A 24,146-nucleotide genomic window follows, 5' to 3' on the forward strand; every position below is an offset into this window, starting at 1 on the left:
TGATACGAGGGCATCGCCCTAAACCTTCAGAATCTTGAAGGATGTTAATTAATCGGGGTCGCAGCTATGCGCTCTGAATTTTTGGTACCGAACAGTTAACGCCTGGAGAAATTAAATAAACTTAAGCCTTTATGCAGCCTCTGCATAGTAAAGTTACAACTATTGACCTGATAGTCTTTTAAATAAGGTTATACATCCATAGACGCTTGGCGGGTACCACAAAGTACTGAATACTAAAATAAGTATTTTTCTGCCTATACATACCTATAGTACACCGACAGACTCATGCAAATGTTCTGACGGCAATTGATTCGCACAGACAGAGTCGCGACATTCGCGCCCTTACCTATTGGACGACTTCATTCTGGGGTAACTCAGGACCCATCCTTGCTTCGGGGTCAGATATAACCCATGCCCCTATTGTAATAAAAGCATACAAGTCTGGATAATAAACACAATGAAGTCGGTCCTTACCTATATAAAATAAATAAACAAAATAATAACAGTCTTACAAACTAGTAACAGTAAAAGGTGAACTCCATAAATACAAAATGGTCTAACCGAGTCTCGGTTACCAAAAACATGCAGATCAAGTCACGTAACGTTACAAATCCTAAAGCATGGGCTCTTCTCATGTTATTATAACACTACAATTCATGATTTGCGTGAGGCAAAGAGCATTTTAACCGCCAACTTGAGGCGCTCATGGCACCCAATACCAAGTACTTATGATCCACAATAACCAAAAGTATGAAGCTTATCTGAGCTTAAAACAAATTGGACACGCTGCATGGTAACGCATTTCGCAATTGAATTTCACTGTACAACGAAAACAGTGACTTTAGTAAACCGTACTTACTAAATATATATTAAACCGCGCAGGTTTACCTACTACAATTTGTTATTTTCTCATTTACACAAGCCATTACATTCGTTGGAGAAAAGATTGCATACCAAAAGTCACACAAGTCTTCAGTCTCTTAACTGGACTTTCCGTGTGCCCTATTATAGTGTCAATGACTACGTCTAGTCTACTTAATTTAAGTAAATAAATATAATTTATTATTAGTGTCATAATAATTATGACACCATGTCATATTGCTAATTCGACCTTTTGTGCACCTCTGTGGTACAATAAAAATTGTCGTATGAATATGAACGACTTTTACGAGGAATTAAGGGAATAAATAAAAACCTTCAGTCCAAGAAAGTAATTAAACTCTGATTTTTCCAATTATCACTGTGACCTTAGGGTCACACAGAAGTACATAAACATGGTTGGAATTAATTTTGGATAATTGTGCCGCACTCTTAAGCTCTTTGCTTGGGGCCGAAAGTCCTTCGCCTACCTACATGGTACAATTTACAAAATTCGTATTTGATGTGATTTAAATCCATCAATTATTATACTGTAACGAAGGTAGTCACAAGCAAAATGTTGTGGCACAAACAACTGTTTACGAGTTAGCTTGTTTTAAGTACAACAGCCTCGTGAAATATTCTAATACCTACCCGACTCGCTAGGTCAATAAAGTAATTTGTCTCTGCTGACTATTGTCACAAAAATTAGTACTTGCCTACCTACTGGCAACTTAGGTATGTACACTTCAATGAATCATGAGTGACATTGGCGATGATATAAAACTTTGTGTTACACAAACATCATTACATAAATATTTTTACATAAATATTATTACATCGTGCAAATGAGCGATCGTCCAACGGCATTCAGGGTGATGAAAATAAATCATTCGAAATTAAATCCGATGCCCACCCTAAGGGCCTTGATGAAACCTGATAAGGTTTAGATCGGCTACGAAACTATCATTTAATTCTAGCTGTGCTTGCGACTTCGTCTGCATAACTTTTCCCGCTTTCGCAACATTCTTATTGATGCTCCGCTACTATTGGTGGTAGAATGATGTAATTATGATTTTATAGCATTCGTGGTTAAAGGACTCCAACACAAAGATAATTTTTGTGTTGATGCAAACAAACTCTTCTTCAGCCCTATAACATTATTATCATAATTGTAATTACAATAATACATAATTACATATTAAGATTGCTCTGAATTAAGCTGGTTGACTAACCGTCAATAAGCTGATCTAGCTAACAAGTTATCACTGTTAGCCCGAAAGATAATGGTCGCACAGTCCTACCACAGCACCGACGTTGGTAAACCGCAAAGTTTACTAACTTTGTACTAGGAAAGTTTGTATCATTATAAATTTTATCAATTCCGACTCAAACTTCGCTATCCCTAGCGAACAGCGATAATGCGGAATACTCAGACAATACAAAAGTATCGTACCTATACATAGCCGGCTAGCTATTGTTACCTATTCATTACACCGTCCACCTAGGCTACGGTCCTGTAAAGGTTTATAAATATTAAAATCTGATCTGATACCTAAATGTGGGAAATGTTGGAGATCATCAAACGCCCGCTATCGGCAAGCGACCTTAACTGTACCAGTGAATATTTTTTTCCATACCTAATAATTATTCACTCTTACCGAAGCTTACATATTTCATCCAATGGTCTGATAATGTGAGTGAAGGTGAACGTAGCTTTTGAGCCTTTTACATGACGTAAAGTAACCGATAGTTCATTATTACGTAGTTAATAAACGATCCATTAAACGTGAATTTACGGAGATGCAGATGCAGTGGTTGCATTCTGTAAAATATTATAATGTACCTGCACACAGTACATTACCACTCGGTAGACAGATAAGCGTATCCACCTAAATATTCAACAATTTTATTTAGGTTCTAACTAATTCATAACATTTCTCACTGATCAATGTCTTATTCTTAAATTGATCACATTGGCGATTACACAGCGCCACCAGGAGATAATAGACACGTCTCTCATTATAAAGGCTTCGAATAACGGTACAGTACTGTTTAATAGCGACGTTTTACCTGAAAATAAAACGTTTATTAAACATACTTACCTTATTCGAAGCCTACTTTTTAAATCTACCTGGTGTCATAAAACACAATGGCGAGAATATCGAAACCTAGTTTCGAGCTACCGTTGGTGGCGCTAGTGTCGTTAATTGAGGCGTGCTTAGGCGGTGGGGAACCGGAGCGGAAGTCACGTGGGCAGATTTTACGTCAAAACTAGTACTCAAACAGGAAAAGACAGACACTACTCTCATTATAAAGGCTTCGAATAAGGTAAGTATGTTTAATAAACGTTTTATTTTCAGGTAAAACGTCGCTATTTTTGAACTTGTTAGATTTTTTTTACAAGCCTCGGTTGCTGCTATCTGTCATTGTCAAAAGTCAAGTCGTGTTGTCATCAGTCTGTTGTGTCAATGTCACCACTTTTATAACCTAAAACGAAGACGAAACTAAAATAAATTTGCCACAAAAATGGAACTGAACGAAAGAATTTTGCTTGTGCTAGACAAAAATGAGAGGGTGGACACTTTAAAACTAGCTTTAGAGTTCAATGAGGACCATCAGAAAGTAGTGGGTGCTGTGAAAAGCCTCGAAGCGCTGGAGATGGTGACTTCGGAGGCGGTGAAGAGTACCCGATGGGAGTTGACCGAGGAGGGCCAGCTGGTGGCCGACAAAGGGAGCCATGAAGCTGTTCTTTACCGCAGTGTACCGGATGCGGGGATACCACAAGCAGAACTTATGAAAGTACGTGTTTTAAAAACCACTACACTCATTACTTTTATCTATTACTTACATCATAATTCCTTAGATTTCGGCTTTGAAATGTTTACGTTTACACTTGTAAATAATTTGAATTTGTCCTTTAATGCATTTAAACAGATCAAATCATGCTTGCTTACAACTTCAAATGTTTAATTCCTAATTGTAATGAATCACCTTAATCGATTTCAGACAGTTCCTAATGCAAAAGTAGGCTTCAGCAAAGCCATGTCATCGGGATGGATATTAATAGATAAGTCCGGGGGAGCACCTCTTGTAAAAAAGAAAGTGGATAGCATCACAGACACAGTGCAGGATCACCTGAACGAAATAAAGAAAGGCATAGACAACCTAGCTGATAACATTAGGAATGACTACAAAAAGAGAAAACTCCTACAAGAAGTTACCATCAAAAGCTTCCTTCTATCCAAGGGACCACAGTTCGCAACCACAATAAAGAAGCTGGAGACTGATTTAACTAGTGAAATGCTGTTGACAGGGTCGTGGAAGAATTTGGATTTCAAACCATATAATTTTGATGCTTTAGGTATGTAAAAATCTTATAACATACAATAGTTACCTATGTATTTTATAAATTGCAATGATAAGTTAAATAATTCATAATCATAAGATAATGTAATATTGGTAAATATGTACCTTCACTTCCAGTGTGTTAATGATTATGAATATAACTTTTAAAGTTTTATGTTAATACATTACCTTTTGATTATTTATCCATACAATATTTGATTACTATGTATGAATAATAAAGTGCAAATAAATATACTGGGTCTAAGCTAAATCTATTTTATTACTCTTACTAACTACAAAATCTAAACTATTTCAGGTCAGCCCCCAGAATGTGGGCACTTGCACCCCCTACTCAAAGTGCGGTCAGAGTTCCGTGAGATATTCCTCGAAATGGGTTTCACTGAGATGCCGACCAACATGTATGTGGAGAGTTCTTTCTGGAACTTCGACGCTCTGTTCCAACCGCAGCAGCATCCTGCGAGAGACGCTCATGACACCTTCTTCATATCGAACCCTGCGGTCACTACGAAGTTCCCCATGGACTATTTAGAAAGGGTTAAACAGGTCCACAGCAAGGGAGGATATGGATCACAGGTACTCCTATTTTAGCAATACAGAATATTTTTTTTGTTGACAACAATTATTAGTTTTAGAAAGATGTTTATGGCGATTATCACACTGCGCCGCGGTACGCGGGACGACAGATTTAAGGCGATTAGAGTCCTCAATCCGCGTCAAATGGGCATTTTGTAAAGCCTACTCCTCTTTTATTGCTGGACAGAAATAGTTGAAAAAAATATATGTTATACAACAGTTCAAGAACTCCATTTGTGACGTTTGAATTTTCGCTACGACTCTTTGTTTTGGATTAAAAAAATAAATACGGGACATCGATTTTTTACTTAAATTCCCTACTCCTCCAAAACGGCTATGTTAATTTAAAAGATTTTTGCACGAATAGATTAGGAATTCTTTAATCTTTAAATGACACGTTGCGTTTTTCAATCGAACGTTACTTTCATTCATAAATTTTACTTTTGATAAATTCCGAACGTTTTGCTGTTGAGGGGGCCTTCGCGGGGTGCGGGCGGCAGTCGGCCGCCGGCCTTCAGACGGGGAGGTTGTGTCACTCGCTGCAAACTGACATTAGCGATCAAAATGAATTTTTTCTTTGGCTGAGTTGCACCACCTGACGTGATCTAACTTTGACCGTAGCTTTGGCGATAACCGGTGTTTTTTTGTATGGAGTTTGACAGATTTTTGACTTTTGTCAAATTTAAAATAAGATGGTGCAACCTAGTCTTTGTTTGACAATAGTTTTTATGTCAGAGTTGTTCATAGAGCACGTTCAGTCAGACGATACGATTGAATTAAGGCATGCTCGGACGCTATTATCTACCTAAATAGAATCTATTAGTGTAAAAAAATCGACTCCAAAAAAAACGGCACTAGATAAGTAAAAGTTGAAAATATATTCCGTTATTTATTTACTAGGCCTTTGCAATCAGTATCCAAATTAGGAGCGAGTCAGAATCAGTAACTTAATCGATTTACGTGAAGAAAACAATTTATGGCGCACGTGGGCCATTTAGAACTAGATTTTCAATATGTTTCTCCGCGAAAATACCACAGTTAAAAAAAATAAGATAAAGTGGTATTGATAATATTGTTCTATAGAGCTTATTAAAAAATGTGTGCACGCTAGACTATACCTAATAGCACTCAACCCCAAGGTTTATAACTTCATATACCGTGTAATGGCTATGCTCACGTGACATTGGCAAACGTGGAAACACAGTAGCCATAGAGGAGAAGAAGAAGAAGAAAAAATGTGGATACTGATTACAAATGCCCGTATATCATGATTGATATTTTCGGAGTCGGTGACAGCCTACCTTTTGGTGATTCGTTTTGGAGTTGGTTTTAATTTTTGGTGAAAATTAATTTATTTCATGCCTTTAGTAGACTATAGACTATAGACGACATAGCTCGCAGAATTGCTAAAATCAAGTGGCAGTGGGCGGGGCACATAGCTCGTAGAGACGATGGCCGTTGGGGCAGAAAAGTTCTCGAGTGGCGACAACGGGCTGGAAGACGTAGCGTGGGCAGGCCTCCTACTAGGTGGACCGACGATCTGGTAAAGATCGCGGGAAGAGCCTAGATGCGGGCAGCGCAGTACCGTTCATTGTGGAAAACCTTGGGGGAGGCCTTTGTCCAGCAGTGGACCTCATTTGGCTGAAACGAGAACGAACGAACGAGAGTAGACTATAGGTACTCAATAGACCTTATTGTTGCCACTGAAGGTGCATAGGTACACAGTACATTGATACCATATTTTTCATGTTAAGTGCAAATAAACTTCCCTAAATTACCTAACCATGAAACGTACCTATAGGCTATAATAATCAAAAAGTTTCGTCGATAAAAACTGAAATCCTCTCACAAGATGATGAATTTTGGGAGCGTCATGAAACTATTAGCATACAAAAACTTGTTTAAAAAAAAAGTTTTTTCTTTTAATTTATTTTTTTATTTATATTGCGGAATTTGCTGCGGCGTAGTAGCAAACATTTTTCGTTATGTAGCTCGTAATAATTTCGAAGAATAGGGATTTTTCCTGGGTAAAGCAAGAGTTTGAATTAGTCCGTCGGTCAACTTACCAAAAAAATACTTTAAATGTATTTTTCACTTTTTTAAACTTATGAAAATTTAAAGAGGTAAAGCGCGCCAAAGTTCAGAAGAGGCACATGACGTTAAGGCGTGCTCAAAATTGTTGCGATTTGTGACGTCACGCGGAATTTCATCGCATCATAACTTCGTAATTTTTGTTGACAAATAAAAATATCCCGTGTCTAATATTTTTTGATAGTGTTTTTTACTAAAAGTGTTTTTTAAGAAACTAGCCTATTCCTACGGCCACATTCCAGCTCCATCATCAGACCCTGTTTGCCTTTGAGAATTGAAGTAGGTAGGTACTCGTGATTTTTAAAGTAGCTTACTTACATAATATTACTTACTTATATTTATATAAATAAATAAATACAAATCAAACGAGCCAAAACTCGATGGAATCGTTTAATCCCGGAGTTGCTATGGGGCCACTGGCATTCCAGCTCTATCATCAGATCGACTCCATGTCATCACAATATTGCATTGTCATCCGAATTACATGTATATCCAAAATTTTAACTCAATCAGTTGTTGAAGGATTTCTAATAAAAAGACGAGATTAAACACATTTTCAGTTTATTCTTCATAAGTGACACAAAGAGAATGACAATAGACAAAAGGAGAAACATTTGCTTTTTTAAACCATAGACAATACTACTATGTGTTCCAATACCTACAGTTGTCGTCAGGAAGTTGGTCTAACAAATTCAGCTTGCAAGATTCCACCCGAAGTTACCTACATATTACATGTTCAAATTTCGAGAACGGCTGAACCGACAAAAACATTAGAAAATTTACGAAAAAATAAAAAAATAAAATATCCCTTACAAAATGTTCATGGATTGTGTTATTTTTATTAAATACCTTTACGCCTGAGTTAAATGACACCGACATCAAGGTTCATCAATTCAAGTTTAAAATAATAGGCAGTAATGTCATGAAAAAAGAGCTTCTATTCTGTATCTACCTATGCCCGTGTAATTTTGATCGGTGTCAAATCGGAGTTTTCGTGCGGGGTGCGCGGGTGTTTCGCGCGGCGTGAAGGTCAAACGCCCAAGGTCATTGAGGACTCTAATCGCCTTAATCATTGTATGCAAGTACCTCAGTTTGTATAGAAAACACGCGCGGCACAACACACTAACAACGCGTCTGCGCGCGGGATTTTTTATATGAAATCACGCGGACCGCGGCGGAGCGCGGCGCAGTGTGATAATCGCCTATAACATACTTTTACCAGTTTTATTTTGCCTATGCCAAATAACATTTAAACTGAGTCTTCTTATGATTTTTGTAAATGTAAGTCATATGAGGCACTTGAACTCGTTGGCGCCATGTCAGGATCTTACAAATGTCGAGTATGTTTACTATTAATTGACGCTGCTCATAGACAAGCGAGTGGGTCGCCAACTTACGTCGCCAATAATGATGCCAAGTACGGTGTCGCTCATTGTACAGGAGGCGTGTGAGTTTATATCAAACGTATGTCAACCGGTCGCAACTGGTTAGTGCGGACGGCGTCTGCGTGCTTCTGTGCCGCTCCTCGAGTGTAACCTGTGTTTCCCAAACTTTGTGATTTGCCTTAATAATGCCGAAATGTGCAAGTTGTTCCGCCGACGCCAGAGATGTGGCCCAGTGTAGTTCCTGCATGCTCTGCTACGATTTTAACTGTGCTGGAATCACGGAGGGCGGGTTCAGAAAGTTGGGAGATAGGAAAACAACATGGAAGTGCCCAAGATGCAAAGGCGGATCCACGCCAAAACTATCCTCGTCTAATTCTCCTTCGCCATCATTCCTGAGCCCGGACAGCGAGCTGCTCATGTCAGAAATCAAGAAGCTGTCTAGTCAGTTAGCGGCACTTGCGGGTTTGGCGCATGACGTAAAGGCTATTAAAGAAGATATACAGCAGCTAAAAAGTTCTGTAGAATTTGCCCATGAGTCATCGAAGTTATGTAAAGAGAAACTTAACGATCTGGAGATAAGGGTATCAGCAGTAGAAGCAAACCATGAAGAAAATATTGCACTAGTTCGACGTGTTTCACACCTGGAAGATATAGTGAAACAAAAGGATCAAACAGATCGACTAAATAATGCCGAAATCAAGGGAATTCCGTATAAAGATTCTGAGAACCTGATTGAAACTATTATGAAGCTTGGATCCCAGATTAATTGCAAAGTAACGCAACCTGACATAAACTACATTGTGCGCGTTCCAACTCGTAACGATCAGAAAAACAAAAACATTATTGTGAACTTTAACAACCGGTACCTGAAGGAAAACTTTGTTGCGTGCGCAAGGGCACATAAGAATGTATCCGCAACTCAACTTGGATTTGTCTCTGAGAGCAAAATATTCGTCAATGACCACCTCACTATAGAGAACAAAATATTACTAAACAAAGCAAAAAAAGAAGCTAAAGACCGTGGATACTCTTTTGTTTGGGTAAAAAACTGCAAAATTTTCGTAAGGAAGAATCCAACATCCCCAATAAAAAATATAAAATCGGATCTAGATTTAAAGAAACTTTAATTAAGTGTTGTTTAGTATACTATATGTTATGGTTGATCTTAGTGTTATCATATTATACCACAGATATCTATGATTATATAATATTTTGCATAATGTGCGTATTAACTGCGATTGTCGGTTCGGGGGTGCTCTGTAGTTTGAGAAGCGCTTGCCTAATTTGCATACGTATTGTTCGGCTTCGACAGGGAGCGGGCGGCGCAAGCGGCTGCCATTTAGTTGCCGTCCGCCGCTTGTTCTCGCTAGGCGTAGCCATAAATCCAATTCCATATTTCAAATTAAACATTAGTTCGTGTCATTTTAAAATTATGAATAATTTAAAATTATGTCAGCTGGCAAAATGTTCGTTAGGTATTTTGATTTGTGCTGCTACAGCTTTTGTGCATTTGCTATTTGTGAGGGTAAACTTCGTTCGTGTTTGCGTACTATTAAATCAGATAAATGAACTCGTCTTGCTAAATTCTGTGATACCTTGTTATTACTTGTGCTTATCACTCGTAACCTACTATGGCGGGTGCGGATATTGTCCGCCTGCGGAGTGCACTCAATTAAGCCTCGCTTTTTTAATGTGGTATTCGACATTCAATACTATTCATACTACCTACAAATATTTAAAATTACTTCTGTCGATTTCGCTTCTTTAACTATTTATTACCAAAACGTGAGGGGGCTGCGCACAAAGACTAGTATGTTTTACAGAAATATTCTAGTGAATTCTTATGACATTATAGCCTTGACAGAGACTTGGCTGACAGACAGTGTGTTCGATAACGAACTTTTTGACGATCGCTATCTGGTTTGGAGACGTGACAGGGATTATAGTTGTACAGGGCAGTCCTTGGGCGGGGGAGTGTTGATAGCCGTAAAGCGTGAACTAGTGGCGGACGGAAAAAATGAATGGTCTTCATCGGCTGAGGATGTATGGGTCACAGTTAAGATACGTAAGTCAGCCAAACTTGCTGCGCAAAATATACATATATGCTGCACCTACATTTGCACGCAGGGGTTAGGTCACTCCATAGGTACACAACTGACTAACTTTTCAAATAGCTGCGCCGATGTCGTCCTAAACAACACTGACGACAATTTTATTATACTTGGCGACTTTAATATGCCGAATGTTTCTTGGACACCACAAAAAGGAGGTGCCGACTGCACGCCTTGTAATATTTTAGGTACATTTCAAACCAAGTTCTTCGATAACATGAATACATGTAACCTTTTACAGTACAACCACATTTACAACACGCACAACAGGTTGCTGGATTTAGCATTTAGTAATATCGATCTTTGTGTCTCTGGTGGTGCAGACCCCTTGGTACCCGCCGATCCCCATCACCCAGCCCTGTGCATGTCAATACCCATACATAATGAACACTCGCTCAGACCCGCTGTTAAAACCACTTACTTATATAACCGTGGTGACTATAAATCTATTTGTAATAAGCTTGATGATGTTGATTGGCTAAATTACTTTTCTGGGCTCACCATGGAGGAGGCCGTAACAAAATTCTACAATTTACTTTATGCACTTCGTGATGAATTTATCCCTTTTAAAAAAGGTACAATGGGCTCTAAATATCCTCTGTGGTATAGCCTTTCTTTAATTAAAATGATCAAAGAAAAACATAAATACCATAAAAAATATTTAAAATATAAAAATTACTCTGATCACTTATCTTTCATAACCTTACGAAACGGAGAAAAAATTTTAGAAAAAGAATGTTACAAAAATTATATACAAAGAGTTCAAAATAATATCAAGTCTAATCCTAAGGCATTTTGGGCGTACATTAAAAGTAAAAGATCGCATAACACATTTCCATCCATTATGAACTATGGCAGTCGTTCGTCTAGCTCAGGTGGTGATACATGCAATTTATTTGCTGAATATTTTCATTCCACATTTCAATCGTCCCGCTCAGTGTCTTTTTCACCTCCCCATCCTTGTGACTCAATATCTCATATAACCTCAGTTGAAATAGACAACGATTATTTACTTAGGCTACTTAGACACATTGACATTAATAAAACCGCCGGCCCTGACTGTATTTCACCACACTTCATAACTAACTGCGCTGATAGCCTCGTCACCCCACTGGCATATCTTTTTCAACTTTCACTATCCACTGGATGTGTGCCTACAATATGGAAATCTGCTCTTGTGACGCCCATTCATAAAAAAGGTTCGAAAAATCTTATCGAAAATTACAGACCCATCTCCAAATTATGTATCTTTGCAAAGATTTTAGAAAAAATTGTCTACCAACAAGTTTATGCAGGTTTAAAACAATCCTTTAATGACTTTCAACATGGGTTTCTGAGCGGGAGGTCCACCACCACTAATTTGCTGCTTTGTCATGATATTATTACTGATCATATGTCATCTCAGAAACAGGTGGACATCGTGTATACCGACTACAGCAAATGTTTTGACAGAATCGATCACAACATACTCCTTCATAAGCTTCAGCTGGTCGGTATACACGGTGACCTCTTCAGATGGTTCAGATCATACGTAAATAATCGCTGCCAGACCGTAGCCTTGAATGGGTACACCTTATCTACCCTGTTTGTGCCATCTGGAGTGCCACAGGGCTCGCTTCTGGGGCCATTATTATTCACAATTTTTATCAATGATATTGGCGCTTGCTTTTCTCACAGCAAAATATTATTGTACGCTGATGACATGAAAATAATATGCCCTGTCCGAGACGAATCAGACTGTCTTAATCTACAACAAGATTTGAATGTTTTTCTGAGTTATTGCTCATTGAACCATCTTGATCTTAACATATCTAAATGCTATATCTGCACATTCTCTAGAAAACCCCATACTATAGCCTATAACTACACTCTCGATGATACAATCATCTCTAGAGTTGATTATATGCGAGATCTCGGCGTTGTATTTGACTCCAAACTTCTATTTGAGAACCACATTGACTCGGTTGTTGCTAGGGCCAGTAAGGCGCTGGGTTTTGTTCTGCGGATGTCCTCTGAGTTTACCGACATAAAGACTGTGAAAATGCTTTATTGTGCCTTCGTGCGCAGTCATTTAGAGTATGCTTCGCAGGTGTGGAACCCAGCCTATGAAACATACGTAACAAGGTTGGAGTCTATACAGAGACGATTTTTACGGCATCTGCAATACAAATGCCGCGTCTTTATAGAAGACTACACACAGCGGTGCAGGCGCTTCCACTTTTTGCCATTATATGTATATGCGAAGAGACTTAAACGACATCGCATTCCTACTAAAAATATTTCAAAATCATGTGGACTCCTCAGAGCTTTTAAGTCGTTTTCAACCGACTTCAAAAAAGGAGGAGGTTCTCAATTCGACCCGTATGTTTTTTTTTTTTTTTTTTTTTCTATGTTTGTTACGCGATAACTCCGCCAATTATGAACCGATTTGAACAAATCTTTTTTCGGCGTATAGGTAATACCTCAAGGGTGGTCCCATTTAAATTTAATAATAAAAAAAGCAACCCTCAAGGGTGGAAAATTGGGGATGAACTTTTTTATACGCAATATCTCCGCCGATTATAAACCAATTTTTTTTGGTCTCAGTGTACTGCCTACCTTCAGTGGTAACATCAAGGTAATAATTAGTTAACTAAAAAGCAAGAAATAAGTAAAATTTTATAAAAAAAAATAAAACCGACTCCAAAAAACCTACACTAAAACGTAGAAATATAATTACTAATTACCTACTTATTTATGTAGGTATACCATGATTGATACTTTTGGAGTCGGTGCAGGCAAACTACATGTTTCTTAATCTTGGCACCGACTCCAGAAGTATCAATCATGGTATACCTACATAAATAAGTAGGTAATTAGTAATTATATTTCTACGTTTTAGTGTAGGTTTTTTGGAGTCGGTTTTTTTTTTTTTTATAAAATTTTTCATATTAATACCCCCAAAAAAGTTACACGACACTTTAAAATATTGCAGGCACCCTTGACTCGGACCAACTATCGCAAAAATTCGTTTGTAATTAGAGTTCCTGATCGATTTAATTCTGTTTGTGATGACATGGAACTAGACTTGTTCAATACCCCTATCAACCAGTTTAAAACAAAATTTAATAATCTTTTCTTTGTTAGATAGTAGTTTGAACTTCATAAATTAACATCGTTCTCTGTCCGCAATAAAATTAATTAATTGTTTAACTATAGGTGGGAACTTTTAATTGGCCTTACTTTAATTATAAACATTACTTAATGTAACACTTAGCTGTAAGTTCTCCAAAAAATTGTAAAATAAAAATAAAATAAAATAAAATAAAGTATTCGATGTCGAATGCGTGAAAAAAGTATGAAGATTTTGGTTCTGGAAAGTTTCCGCCAGGGGGCTGTGCAATCATACATAATGTCACTTTTTCGCAGTCGATATCGAATGCGTTTGAAGTAAATTCACACTACGCCCCCTGCCCCCCTAGACAAAACGCACTTTTTGATCGAATCGAAAATCGAATCCGTCAAATCTCCATACAAAAAAGGGGCTTTTCGACCACTTTCGACTGGTTTGCGATTATAATTTGCACTTTGTCTAAAGCCTGGTCCGTGAGCACGTAGAATCCCGTCCAATGACCCCAAGCTACCCATCCATCATGTTGCTGTCGCGACTGTGCGACGGGCGCCCGCAGTGAGTGTGCGAGCGCGACAGCAACATAATTACGCGCGAGCGATAGGGATGGGTAGCTTGGGGTCATTGGACGGGATTCTACGTGCTCACGGACCAGGCTTTAGACCCACTGATCTCTTATGACGTAACGGTCGCAGGGCTACCGGTACGACTGGAAGCTGGAAGAGGCGCAGAAGAACCTTCTCCGCACTCACACGACCGCGGTCAGCGCGCGTATGCTGTACCACCTCGCGCAGCAGAAGGACTTCACGCCGCAGAAGTACTTCAGCATCGATAAGGTAGGATATATCAGAAGACTAGCTGTGCCCGCGACTTCGTACGCGTGAAAACCCGTTTTTTGCACATTTTTCATTTTTGCTCTGCATCTATTACTCTTAGCGTGATGGTATATTATATAGCCTAGGCTATAGCCTTCCTCGATAAATGGGTAGTTCCTGAGATTAGCGCGTTCGAGTAAACAAACAAACAAACTCTTCAGCTTTGTAATATTAGTATAGATTCAGAAGCGAAGATTTTTTTAAGAAACACGAAATCGTCCGTTTTCTTACAAGAAAGAAACCTAAGGGGGCTCTTCTAAAACTCTCGCGGGCGCCCTCGGACATTGATTCTGTGTATGAGCAGCACACGTGGGTGTAGGCCACTAGAACACAACCTTAACATCCAAATGTGATGCAAAAATTATAATTATTTTTTGCTTTTCAAAGGTGTACCACGTGCCGATGACTCGATCCTATGTCATGGAGACACGATGCTAGGCCGCGTCTCCTTTCATTTACTCCATTTTCTTTGATAGTACCTATGATATGTTTTTTTTGCCACTGTTATGTTTATAATAGACAAGCGCACGGTCTCATTCATTGAATGAGTAGCTAGGCAAATTTTGCAGTGTAAAAACAGTCCCAATAAAGTCGCCGTATATAACACACGTCTTTTCGTTACACTCTGTACCTGCCATTCGATAGTCAACTCTAATCTCATACACATAAGCATCATAGTGGTCCGTAACGAACCGGATATTTGCAGTGGAATAAACAAAATATTCGTGCACCTGGGAGCGATCGAATACAATACGCTGCGCGCTAATGGAAGGTGCCGATTTATTTGTGCTACGTGAAGTTGCAAATTAGCCCTTATGGTGAAGCAGTTAAGATATCGAAGGAGAAATGAAGATTCCAACTAACTTGTTTACGAGTTGAGCGTTATCTGCCTAATTTGCATATCAATGCCGGACTGAGTTTTAGAGAAAACTTATTCATCGGACATTTTTACGAGTGAAGTTAAACATCAATTACTACAAATATGGAACAATTACTACTTCAACTTGAAGAAACAGCTTGTTTGATAAGAAAAACGGAAAGTAATCTAAGAAAATGTCCTAAAGCAAGGTTGACTAAAGGATATTTACAAGCTCGAATGCAGTGTATAGACGAATACTGGAAGTTGTTTACAACCACACATCATGAACTCGTGAAGATCACGCCGCGCGAACAACGAGCTGACATAGCTTACTTTGCGGAAGATCAATATGGAACGTTTGAGGACATGTATATCTGTATCAAAGGCAACATTCGTGATGCGATCACGGCGATAGATGAGAAGAAAAGTCTGGAACAACAAAGAAGCTCGCCTTGCATTATGAATAATGATTCGCCCAATGTATCAACGTTTCAGTCGCAAGTTAGGCTACCTAGTATACAATTACCTACCTTCCATGGAAGCTATGAAGAGTGGCCGACATTTCAAGACTTGTTCGTGAGTTTAGTACACAACAGCAGCGCACTCTCCGACGTACAAAAGCTTCATTACTTGAAGACCAGCCTAGCGGGCGAAGCAGAAGCACTCCTCAGACATGTTCGTGTGACAGAAGCCAATTATTTGGATGCGTGGGACACTTTGAAAAATCGTTACGGAAATAAACGTATAATAGTGCACTCTCTTATAAATAGGTTGTTTTCATATAAAAAGTTAAGTGTTCAGTCTGCCAATCAAATTAAAATGTTACTCGATAATACTAACGAATGCATAAATACATTAAATAACTTAAATATTAAAACCGATTCTTGGGATCCTATAATTATATTTCTTGTAGTACAGAAATTGGATCAGGAGTCACGTAAAGATTGGGAGACTTTCGCTTTCAAGAGTGACTCGGACGTGTTACCGTCGTGGGTTGATTTGAAGTGTTTTTTGGAATCAAGGTTTCGTACGTTAGAGTTAGTTAATCCAATCACGACGGGAGCATCAGAGAGAGCAAGAGAGAAGACCACAAGAGAGAAAACCTTCCACGCAGCAACTTCTCCAGTAAGAACATGCATATTATGTAACGAAAATCATACTTTATGTCATTGTAAACAGTTCACAAAGATGTCAACTACGGAACGAAGTAATTATGCAAAAAATCAAAACCTGTGTTTCAATTGTTTGTGGACAGGACATTCTGCTATGAAGTGCCGATTACAAATGTCCTGTCGCATATGTCACAGGCGTCATCATACCCTTCTGCATCAAACTAAGTCGAATGAACCTACTGCACATGCTACTAATACAAATGTAGAAGAGGATGAAATCCAAGTCAACACATTGATGACGTCACACTGCAAGACAAACCAGGTGTATGCTCTATTAGCCACAGCAATGGTAAAAGTGAAGAGTGAAACAGGACATACCATGATTTTTCGAGCGCTAATAGATCCAGGATCGCAGGCATCTTTTATAAGCGAACGGGCGACTCAGCTACTGAAACTGAAAAGAAAATCAATCACAGGGAACATTGTTGGAGTTGGTTCTACAAAGACGAAGATAAATAGCAAAGTTCAACTTCATATACTTTCAACACATAACAAGGAATTTTGTCTGCAATCAGAAGCTTACGTTATATCTAAACAGTTAACGACAAAATTACCTTCTTCATCAATCGCGGTGAGAGACTGGCCTCACCTATACAACTTGCAATTAGCTGATCCAACCTACAACAAATCAGCACCGATAGACTTGTTACTTGGGGTCAACGAGTACGCACAAATCGTCCATTCTGACATAATTAAAGGGCCCCCTGGAACACCGTGTGCTCAAAAGACTGATCTTGGCTGGATTTTGTTTGGAAAAATAGGTGAGAGAGAACCTGAAACGCCGTCACTGCTTGTAATGCATCACCAGGTTGATTTTAATGAAATGCTCAGCGCAATGTGGGAATTAGATACTGGAAGAGGAAGAAAGCTTACACAAGAAGAAAAACAATGCGAAGACATATACGAGAAAACATACAAAAGAAATGAAATCGGTAGATACATAGTAAACTTACCATTTAAAGCAGAAGTTCAGAAATCATTAGATGGTAACAGCAAAGAGATAGCATTGAGAAGATTTTTACAGCTTGAAAGGCAATTACAGAAGAAACAAGAATTAAAAGAAGATTACGCGAAAGTTATTCAAGAATATGTAAATTTAAATCATGCAGAAGAAATACCAAAAGAAGAACATGAAAACAAAGCAGTTTATTTGAGTCATCATGCTGTCATAAGAAGCGGAAGCGAGACTACTCCAGTTCGTGTAGTTTTCGATGCATCGTGTAAAGACACGAACGGGATATCTCTGAACGATGAGTTGTTGGTTGGACCGGTTTTGCAGGAGGATCTGAGAAGCATAGTCCTGCGGTGGAGAATGCACGCCGTATGTTTTGTTTCTGACCTGAAAAAAATGTATAGAATGGTGTTAGTAAAGAAAGAACATGCCGATTTCCAACGTATTTTGTGGAGAGACAATCCTAATGAAGACATAAAAGAATACCGTTTACTTACCGTTACGTTTGGAACCGCACCAGCACCTTACCTCGCAGTTAGGACCTTGTTACAATTAGCTGACGATGAAGGTGAAGAATTTCCTGTCGCTGCAAAGATCCTGAAAGAAGACTTTTATATGGATGACGTACTATCTGGGTTTGACAGTGCAGCCGAAGCCATAGAAGCATGCAAACAAATGACTGAAATACTAAAAAGAGGTGGCTTCGAATTGCAAAAATGGTCGTCTAATAGTGCCGAATTCATGAAATCTATCAAACCGGAAGACCGTTCAACTAAAGTACAGCTAAATTTGAAAATTGATGGAACTATTAAAGCGTTAGGCATCCTATGGAATTTAGCAAACGATCAATTCAAATATGACATAAACTTACCTCCCATTCTGGACACCTCAATCACAAAGCGAAACATACTAGCGGAAATTCAAAGGCTGTTTGATCCACTTGGATGGATAGCACCCTGCATAGTTAACGCGAAGATACTGATACAGAAACTGTGGTTGAAGAGGGTAGACTGGGATGAAGAACTTGACGAGGCATTGAAAGAAGAATGGTCAAAATTAAGACAAGACTTTGAAAACGTTAAAGACATTAATATAACAAGATGGATTGGATGTTCAAACAAAGAAACCAAGAGGATAGAATTGCATGGATTTTCAGACGCATCTGAGAAAGCATACGCCTCAGTTATTTATTGCAGAATAATTAACTTCGATGGCACTATAACCACTAAACTGCTTGCAGCTCGAACAAGAGTCGCTCCTGTTAAGCCAGTTTCGCTACCTAGACTGGAACTTTGTGGAGCAGTGCTATTGTCCAAATTACTGAGGCATGTAGCACAAGCAATGCGAATACCTGCTTCACAAATATTTGCTTGGACTGACTCTTCGATAGTGTTGTCGTGGCTAAGTGGAGAACCGACTCGATGGAAGACATTTGTTGCGAACCGCGTCGTCGAAATTTTGGACAATGTCAATCACCAGCAGTGGCATCATGTGAAATCAGAGCACAACCCTGCTGATGTTGCTTCTCGGGGCGCTCTAGTCTCAGACCTGAAAACATGCAAGCTATGGTGGGATGGACCAAAATGGTTAAGCCAACAAGAAATCATATTTACAAAACCAAATGTGTCACATACAGACTTAGAACAAAGAAACATACATGCAAATTTGAAGATAAATGAAGAAAAGATAATAAAATTTGAAGAATTTGACAGTTTGAATGAACTTTTAACAGTAATAGTATACAGCATAAGGTTTTTACACAGTAAAACAAATCCAGAAGGGATAGATGAGCCAATAACTACGCAAGAATTAGACATTGCTTTGAAGAAATGCATCAAAATTGAACAAGAAGAATTTAATGATGAAATTGAAGATTTAAAAGCTAACAAAAATGTAAAGAGAAATAGTAAATTAAAAACATTGAATCCTTACCTTGACGAAGATGATGTCCTCAGGGTGGGCGGCAGATTGCGTAACTCTGTCTTACCGGAACACAGCAAACATCCTATAATCCTGAAAAACAAAAGTAAATTAACTTACCTGATTATTGCTGATGCACACAAAAGAACACTGCATGGTGGAACGCAGCTAGTGTTGACTTACCTGCGTTCGAAGTACTGGATCCTGCAAGCAAAAAATACGGTTAAGGCTTACATACACAAGTGTGTAATATGTGCTAGGCAGAAGGCCCTTGTTAAAACACAACTGATGGGTGACTTACCTCGTGTGCGCACAACACCAGCACGTCCTTTCTTGCACAGTGGGGTTGATTTTGCTGGTCCTTTGTATGTTTTGATGTCAAGAGGACGTGGAGCTAAACAAAATAAGGCGTACATTGCCATATTCATTTGTATGGCTACTAAAGCTATCCATCTTGAATTGGTTGGGGATCTAACATCCGAATCTTTCATCGGCGCATTTCGTCGTTTTGTTGCTCGCAGGGGTAGATGTACACATTTGTGGAGTGATCAAGGCAGAAATTTTGTCGGTGCTAACAAGGAATTGGCACAAGCATTAAACGCCACAAAATTAGAACTACCAAAACATTTAACGGAACATCTCGCAAAAGAAGGAACACAGTGGCATTTCATTCCGCCTTACAGCCCTAATTTCGGTGGCTTGTGGGAAGCAGGCGTGAAATCTATAAAATACCACCTTCGAAGAATACTCACAGCTAGTCTCACGTTCGAGGAGATGACAACCACACTCTGTGACATAGAAGCTTGTTTGAATTCACGACCCTTGGTTCCAATCGACAATTTAGATCCAGATGCACCAGAACCTTTGACGCCTGGTCATTTTTTGATAGGCGAGGCCCCAATTAACGTACCTTCTCCTAATTTACAACACATAAATATTAACCGTTTAAACCGTTGGCAAATGACACAAAAGTTGGTTAGAGATTTTTGGCATAGATGGCAAACTGAATATTTGACTAGATTGCAAACTAGACCTAAGTGGCATAAAAAACAATCAGAATTCAAAGTAGGTGACGTTGTGTTACTTAAGGACGAACAATTACCACCCGGCAAGTGGCCATTAGGTAGGATAGTAGCTCAACACCCTGGAAATGACGGTTGTACCAGAGTATACAGTGTTAGGTATCGTAATGAAATTGTAAAACGTTCGGTTAGTAAATTGTGTGAACTACCTATTAATGATGATGCAGTAAATTTCTTTATCTATATTGAAGATTAATTCAGTTTGTACGAATATTTAATTTTAATAGTAAATGTCAATGTTGAGAAAGCCTACTGGATTATACTTACATTGTGTCACTGTTTCTTAACTACTGTTTACTTCGTGAGTTTAATTTCTTTGTGTAATTATGTTAACTTGCGATCATAATATTTACTTAGTTATGTGATATTGGTAGTAACTTGCTATTGTATTGTATAACTATACTATGTGCATGCTAATAATTTAATGAAAGTCCTGTCGTACTTTGGTGGGCGGCATGTTATGTTTATAATAGACAAGCGCACGGTCTCATTCATTGAATGAGTAGCTAGGCAAATTTTGCAGTGTAAAAACAGTCCCAATAAAGTCGCCGTATATAACACACGTCTTTTCGTTACACTCTGTACCTGCCATTCGATAGTCAACTCTAATGTCATACACATAAGCATCAGCCACATTTGACCAATTGAAGAATGCAGTTTAAAAAAAAACTTGTAATGAAATAATGTAGAATCATCTATCAAACTTTAACACATTGAATGCTAACTACGCAATATTACGTAGGCACTAGTGATGTTTTCTTCTACTTATCGTGTCGACAACAAACCTAAACAGCGTTATCCCAAAACTCCAGTGATGTATTGCGTAGTTGGCATTTAGTGTGTTAACCAGAATTCTTACCTCCACCATGATATCGTCGACGTATACTCCAGGTGTTCCGCAACGAGACCCTGGACGCGACGCACTTGGCCGAGTTCCACCAGGTGGAGGGCGTGGTGGCGGCGCGCGGGCTGTCGCTGGCCGACCTCATCGGCACCCTCGACGCCTTCTTCAGGCGCCTCGGCTTCCACAAACTGCAGTTCAAGCCTGCTTATAACCCTTATACGGAGCCGAGCATGGAGATCTTTGCGTACCATACGGGTGAGTAACTTCTTTGTCAGTAGCTATTCTGCCTTCTTCAAGCGGCTGTAGTTCAAGCCTGATTACACCGAGCCTAGTATGGAAATCTTCGTCTACCATACGGGTGAGTGTCGTTAGCCTTACAGACTTCTCTAGTAGCTGGCCGACCTCATCGGCACGCTCGACGCCTTCTTCAAACGCCTCGGCTTCCACAAGCTGCAGTTCAAGCCTGCTTACAACCCTTATACGGAGCCTAGCATGGAGATCTTCGCTTACCATACAGGTAAGAGTTTCAAACTTCTTATTCTTTAGCTATTCCGTCATTTACTGTCGCTTCGGCTTCCACAAACTGCAGTTCAAACCCAGGCAAACCCTGTACTGAGCCGAGTATGGAGATCTTTGCTTATCATACGGGTGAGTGTCGCTAGCCTTACAGACTTCTCCAGTAGCTGGCCGACCTCATCGGCACGCTCGACGCCTTCTTCAAACGCCTCGGCTTCCACAAGCTGCAGTTCAAGCCTGCTTATAACCCTTACACCGAGCCTAGCATGGAGATCTTCGCTTACCATACAGGTCAGTAATGTTTTTGAAGTTCTTTGTCTGTAGCTATTCCACCTTCTTCCGCCGCCTTGGTATTCACAAGCTGCAGTTCAAGCCAGCTGCTTATAACCCTTACACCGAGCCTAGTATGGAGATCTTTGCTTATCATACGGGTGAGTGTCGCTAGCCTTACAGACTTCTCCAGTAGCTGGCCGACCTCATCGGCACGCTCGACGCCTTCTTCAGGCGCCTCGGCTTCCACAAACTACAGTTCAAGCCTGCTTATAACCCCTACACCGAGCCTAGTATGGAGATCTTCGCTTATCATACGGGTGAGTGTCGCTTGCCTTACAGACTTCTCCAGTAGCTGGCCGACCTCATCGGCACCCTCGACGCCTTCTTCAGGCGCCTCGGCTTCCACAAGCTGCAGTTCAAGCCTGCTTATAACCCTTATACGGAGCCGAGTATGGAGATCTTTGCTTACCATACGGGTGAGTTTCAAACTTCTTATTCTTTAGCAATTCCGTCGTTTACCGTCACCGGCTTCCACAAACTGCAGTTCAAACCCAGGCAAACCCTGTACTGAACCGAGTATGGAGATCTTCGCTTACCATACGGGTGAGTGTCGCTTGCCTTACAGACTTCTGTTAGTAGCTGGCCGACCTCATCGGCACGCTCGACGCCTTCTTCAAACGCCTCGGCTTCCACAAGCTGCAGTTCAAGCCTGCTTATAACCCTTACACCGAGCCCAGTATGGAGATCTTCGCTTATCATACGGGTGAGTGTCGCTTGCCTTACAGACTTCTCCAGTAGCTGGCCGACCTCATCGGCACGCTCGACGCCTTCTTCAGGCGCCTCGGCTTCCACAAGCTGCAGTTCAAGCCTGCTTATAACCCCTACACCGAACTTAGTGTGGAAATCTTTGCTTATCATACCGGTAAGAGTTTCAAACTTCTTATACTTTAGCGATTCCGTCGTTTACCGTCGCTTCGGCTTCCACAAACTGCAGTTCAAACCCAGGATTGAATCAGATATTGAAAACGCGCTCAGGCATCCGGCTACACAAGCGCTATCCTACGTTTTATCGATAGTTAGCGCTTTATGAGGATTATTAGTTTTTGTACGTCATTCTGGTAAGTGCAAATGCTATAGTCCTACCGCAACAGTGATCACCAGTTGGCGTCACTATCTTAGTCACTAAGCAGTGCCTTACTCTACAGTTGCGCCAACTGGGGAGCCCTAAAACGACATCAATCAGCAGTCGCCGTTGCAGCCAAATGACGTCCACTGCTGGAAAAAGGCCTCCCCCAAGGATTTTCACAACGACCGGTCCTGCGTCATCCATGCAACTTCCGCGACCGTCAGTCCACTAAGTGGGGGGCCTACCCACACTATCTCTTCCGGCATGCGGTCGCCATTCGACAACCCTATCTAGAGATCCCTCAGCAGTATCGATGGACAATCTAAATGATCAAGCCCCAAAACCTTCCGCAGGTCTCGGCAAATGGATCGAGATCGGCAACTCGGGCGTGTTCCGTCCAGAGATGCTGCTACCAATGGGGCTGCCCGAAGACGTGCGTGTCATAGCCTGGGGGCTGTCTCTGGAGCGCCCCACCATGATCAAGTACGGGCTCAACAACATAAGGGACCTGGTGGGCCCGCGCGTCGATCTCCAGATGGTGCAGACTAATCCCATCTGTAGGCTAGATAAATAAGATATTTATTTGAATAAAGCGTTAATCTGATTTGTTGCTTATTTTATTTGCTGTTGAAGAATGTGTGTGCAGTGTCATGAGCGTTTTTGAAATTACATATTGCGTGGTTGAGGAGTAGTAATGAGGGCTAACGTTTTTATACTTAACAGTTGGCACCCCTGGCGATTGACAGGACCTTACTCTACAGTGGCGCCATCTTGATGAGTGCAAATGCGATAGTCCTCCTACCATTTTAGCGCTCACCAGCTGGCGCCACTGTATTCGCTACTAGCAAGTGACAGGACCTTACTCTACAGTGGCGCCAACTGGTGAGCGCTAAAACGATAGCCCTCATTTGACAAGACAAAATTGGATGATCTATTCCACTTTGACCGATTGGAATAAGATGATTTTTTTAAGGAATTCCCTGATAAATATTCAATGGGCTCTATGATTTTTTCTGCATTGTCTCAATGCC

The 24,146-nt window shown here is 40.1% G+C and overlaps 2 protein-coding genes across 2 annotated transcripts; both read left to right on the forward strand.

Moving 5' to 3' along the window:
• The first annotated feature begins 3,298 nt into the window (after positions 1-3,298).
• LOC135076753 (phenylalanine--tRNA ligase alpha subunit) lies at positions 3,299-23,719 on the forward strand. The gene is made up of 6 exons (XM_063971175.1): positions 3,299-3,660; positions 3,868-4,222; positions 4,523-4,800; positions 14,192-14,332; positions 21,248-21,455; positions 23,469-23,719. The coding sequence occupies exons 1-6, from the start codon at positions 3,388-3,390 to the stop codon at positions 23,687-23,689; spliced, it is 1,476 nt and encodes a 491-aa protein (XP_063827245.1). The 5' UTR covers positions 3,299-3,387; the 3' UTR covers positions 23,690-23,719.
• LOC135076453 (uncharacterized) lies at positions 8,378-11,050 on the forward strand. Its single transcript, XM_063970919.1, has 2 exons — positions 8,378-9,688; positions 10,223-11,050. Exon 1 carries the CDS (start codon positions 8,462-8,464, stop codon positions 9,401-9,403), a length of 942 nt encoding a protein of 313 aa, XP_063826989.1. The 5' UTR covers positions 8,378-8,461; the 3' UTR covers positions 9,404-9,688; positions 10,223-11,050.
• Positions 23,720-24,146: the final 427 nt, after the last annotated feature.

Source organism: Ostrinia nubilalis, chromosome 12 (assembly GCF_963855985.1).
Source record: "Ostrinia nubilalis chromosome 12, ilOstNubi1.1, whole genome shotgun sequence".
Classification (NCBI taxonomy): domain Eukaryota; kingdom Metazoa; phylum Arthropoda; class Insecta; order Lepidoptera; family Crambidae; genus Ostrinia; species Ostrinia nubilalis.

Bases quoted from the DNA above. Each gene is read 5' to 3' on its own strand.
- LOC135076753 (XM_063971175.1), top strand. From the start codon at position 3,388: ATGGAACTGAACGAAAGAATTTTGCTTGTGCTAGACAAAAATGAGAGG. The intron at 4,223-4,522 runs GTATGTAAAAAT...AAACTATTTCAG, and splicing joins ATATAATTTTGATGCTTTAG to GTCAGCCCCCAGAATGTGGG. The intron at 4,801-14,191 runs GTACTCCTATTT...TAACGGTCGCAG, and splicing joins AGGGAGGATATGGATCACAG to GGCTACCGGTACGACTGGAA.
- LOC135076453 (XM_063970919.1), top strand. From the start codon at position 8,462: ATGCCGAAATGTGCAAGTTGTTCCGCCGACGCCAGAGATGTGGCCCAG.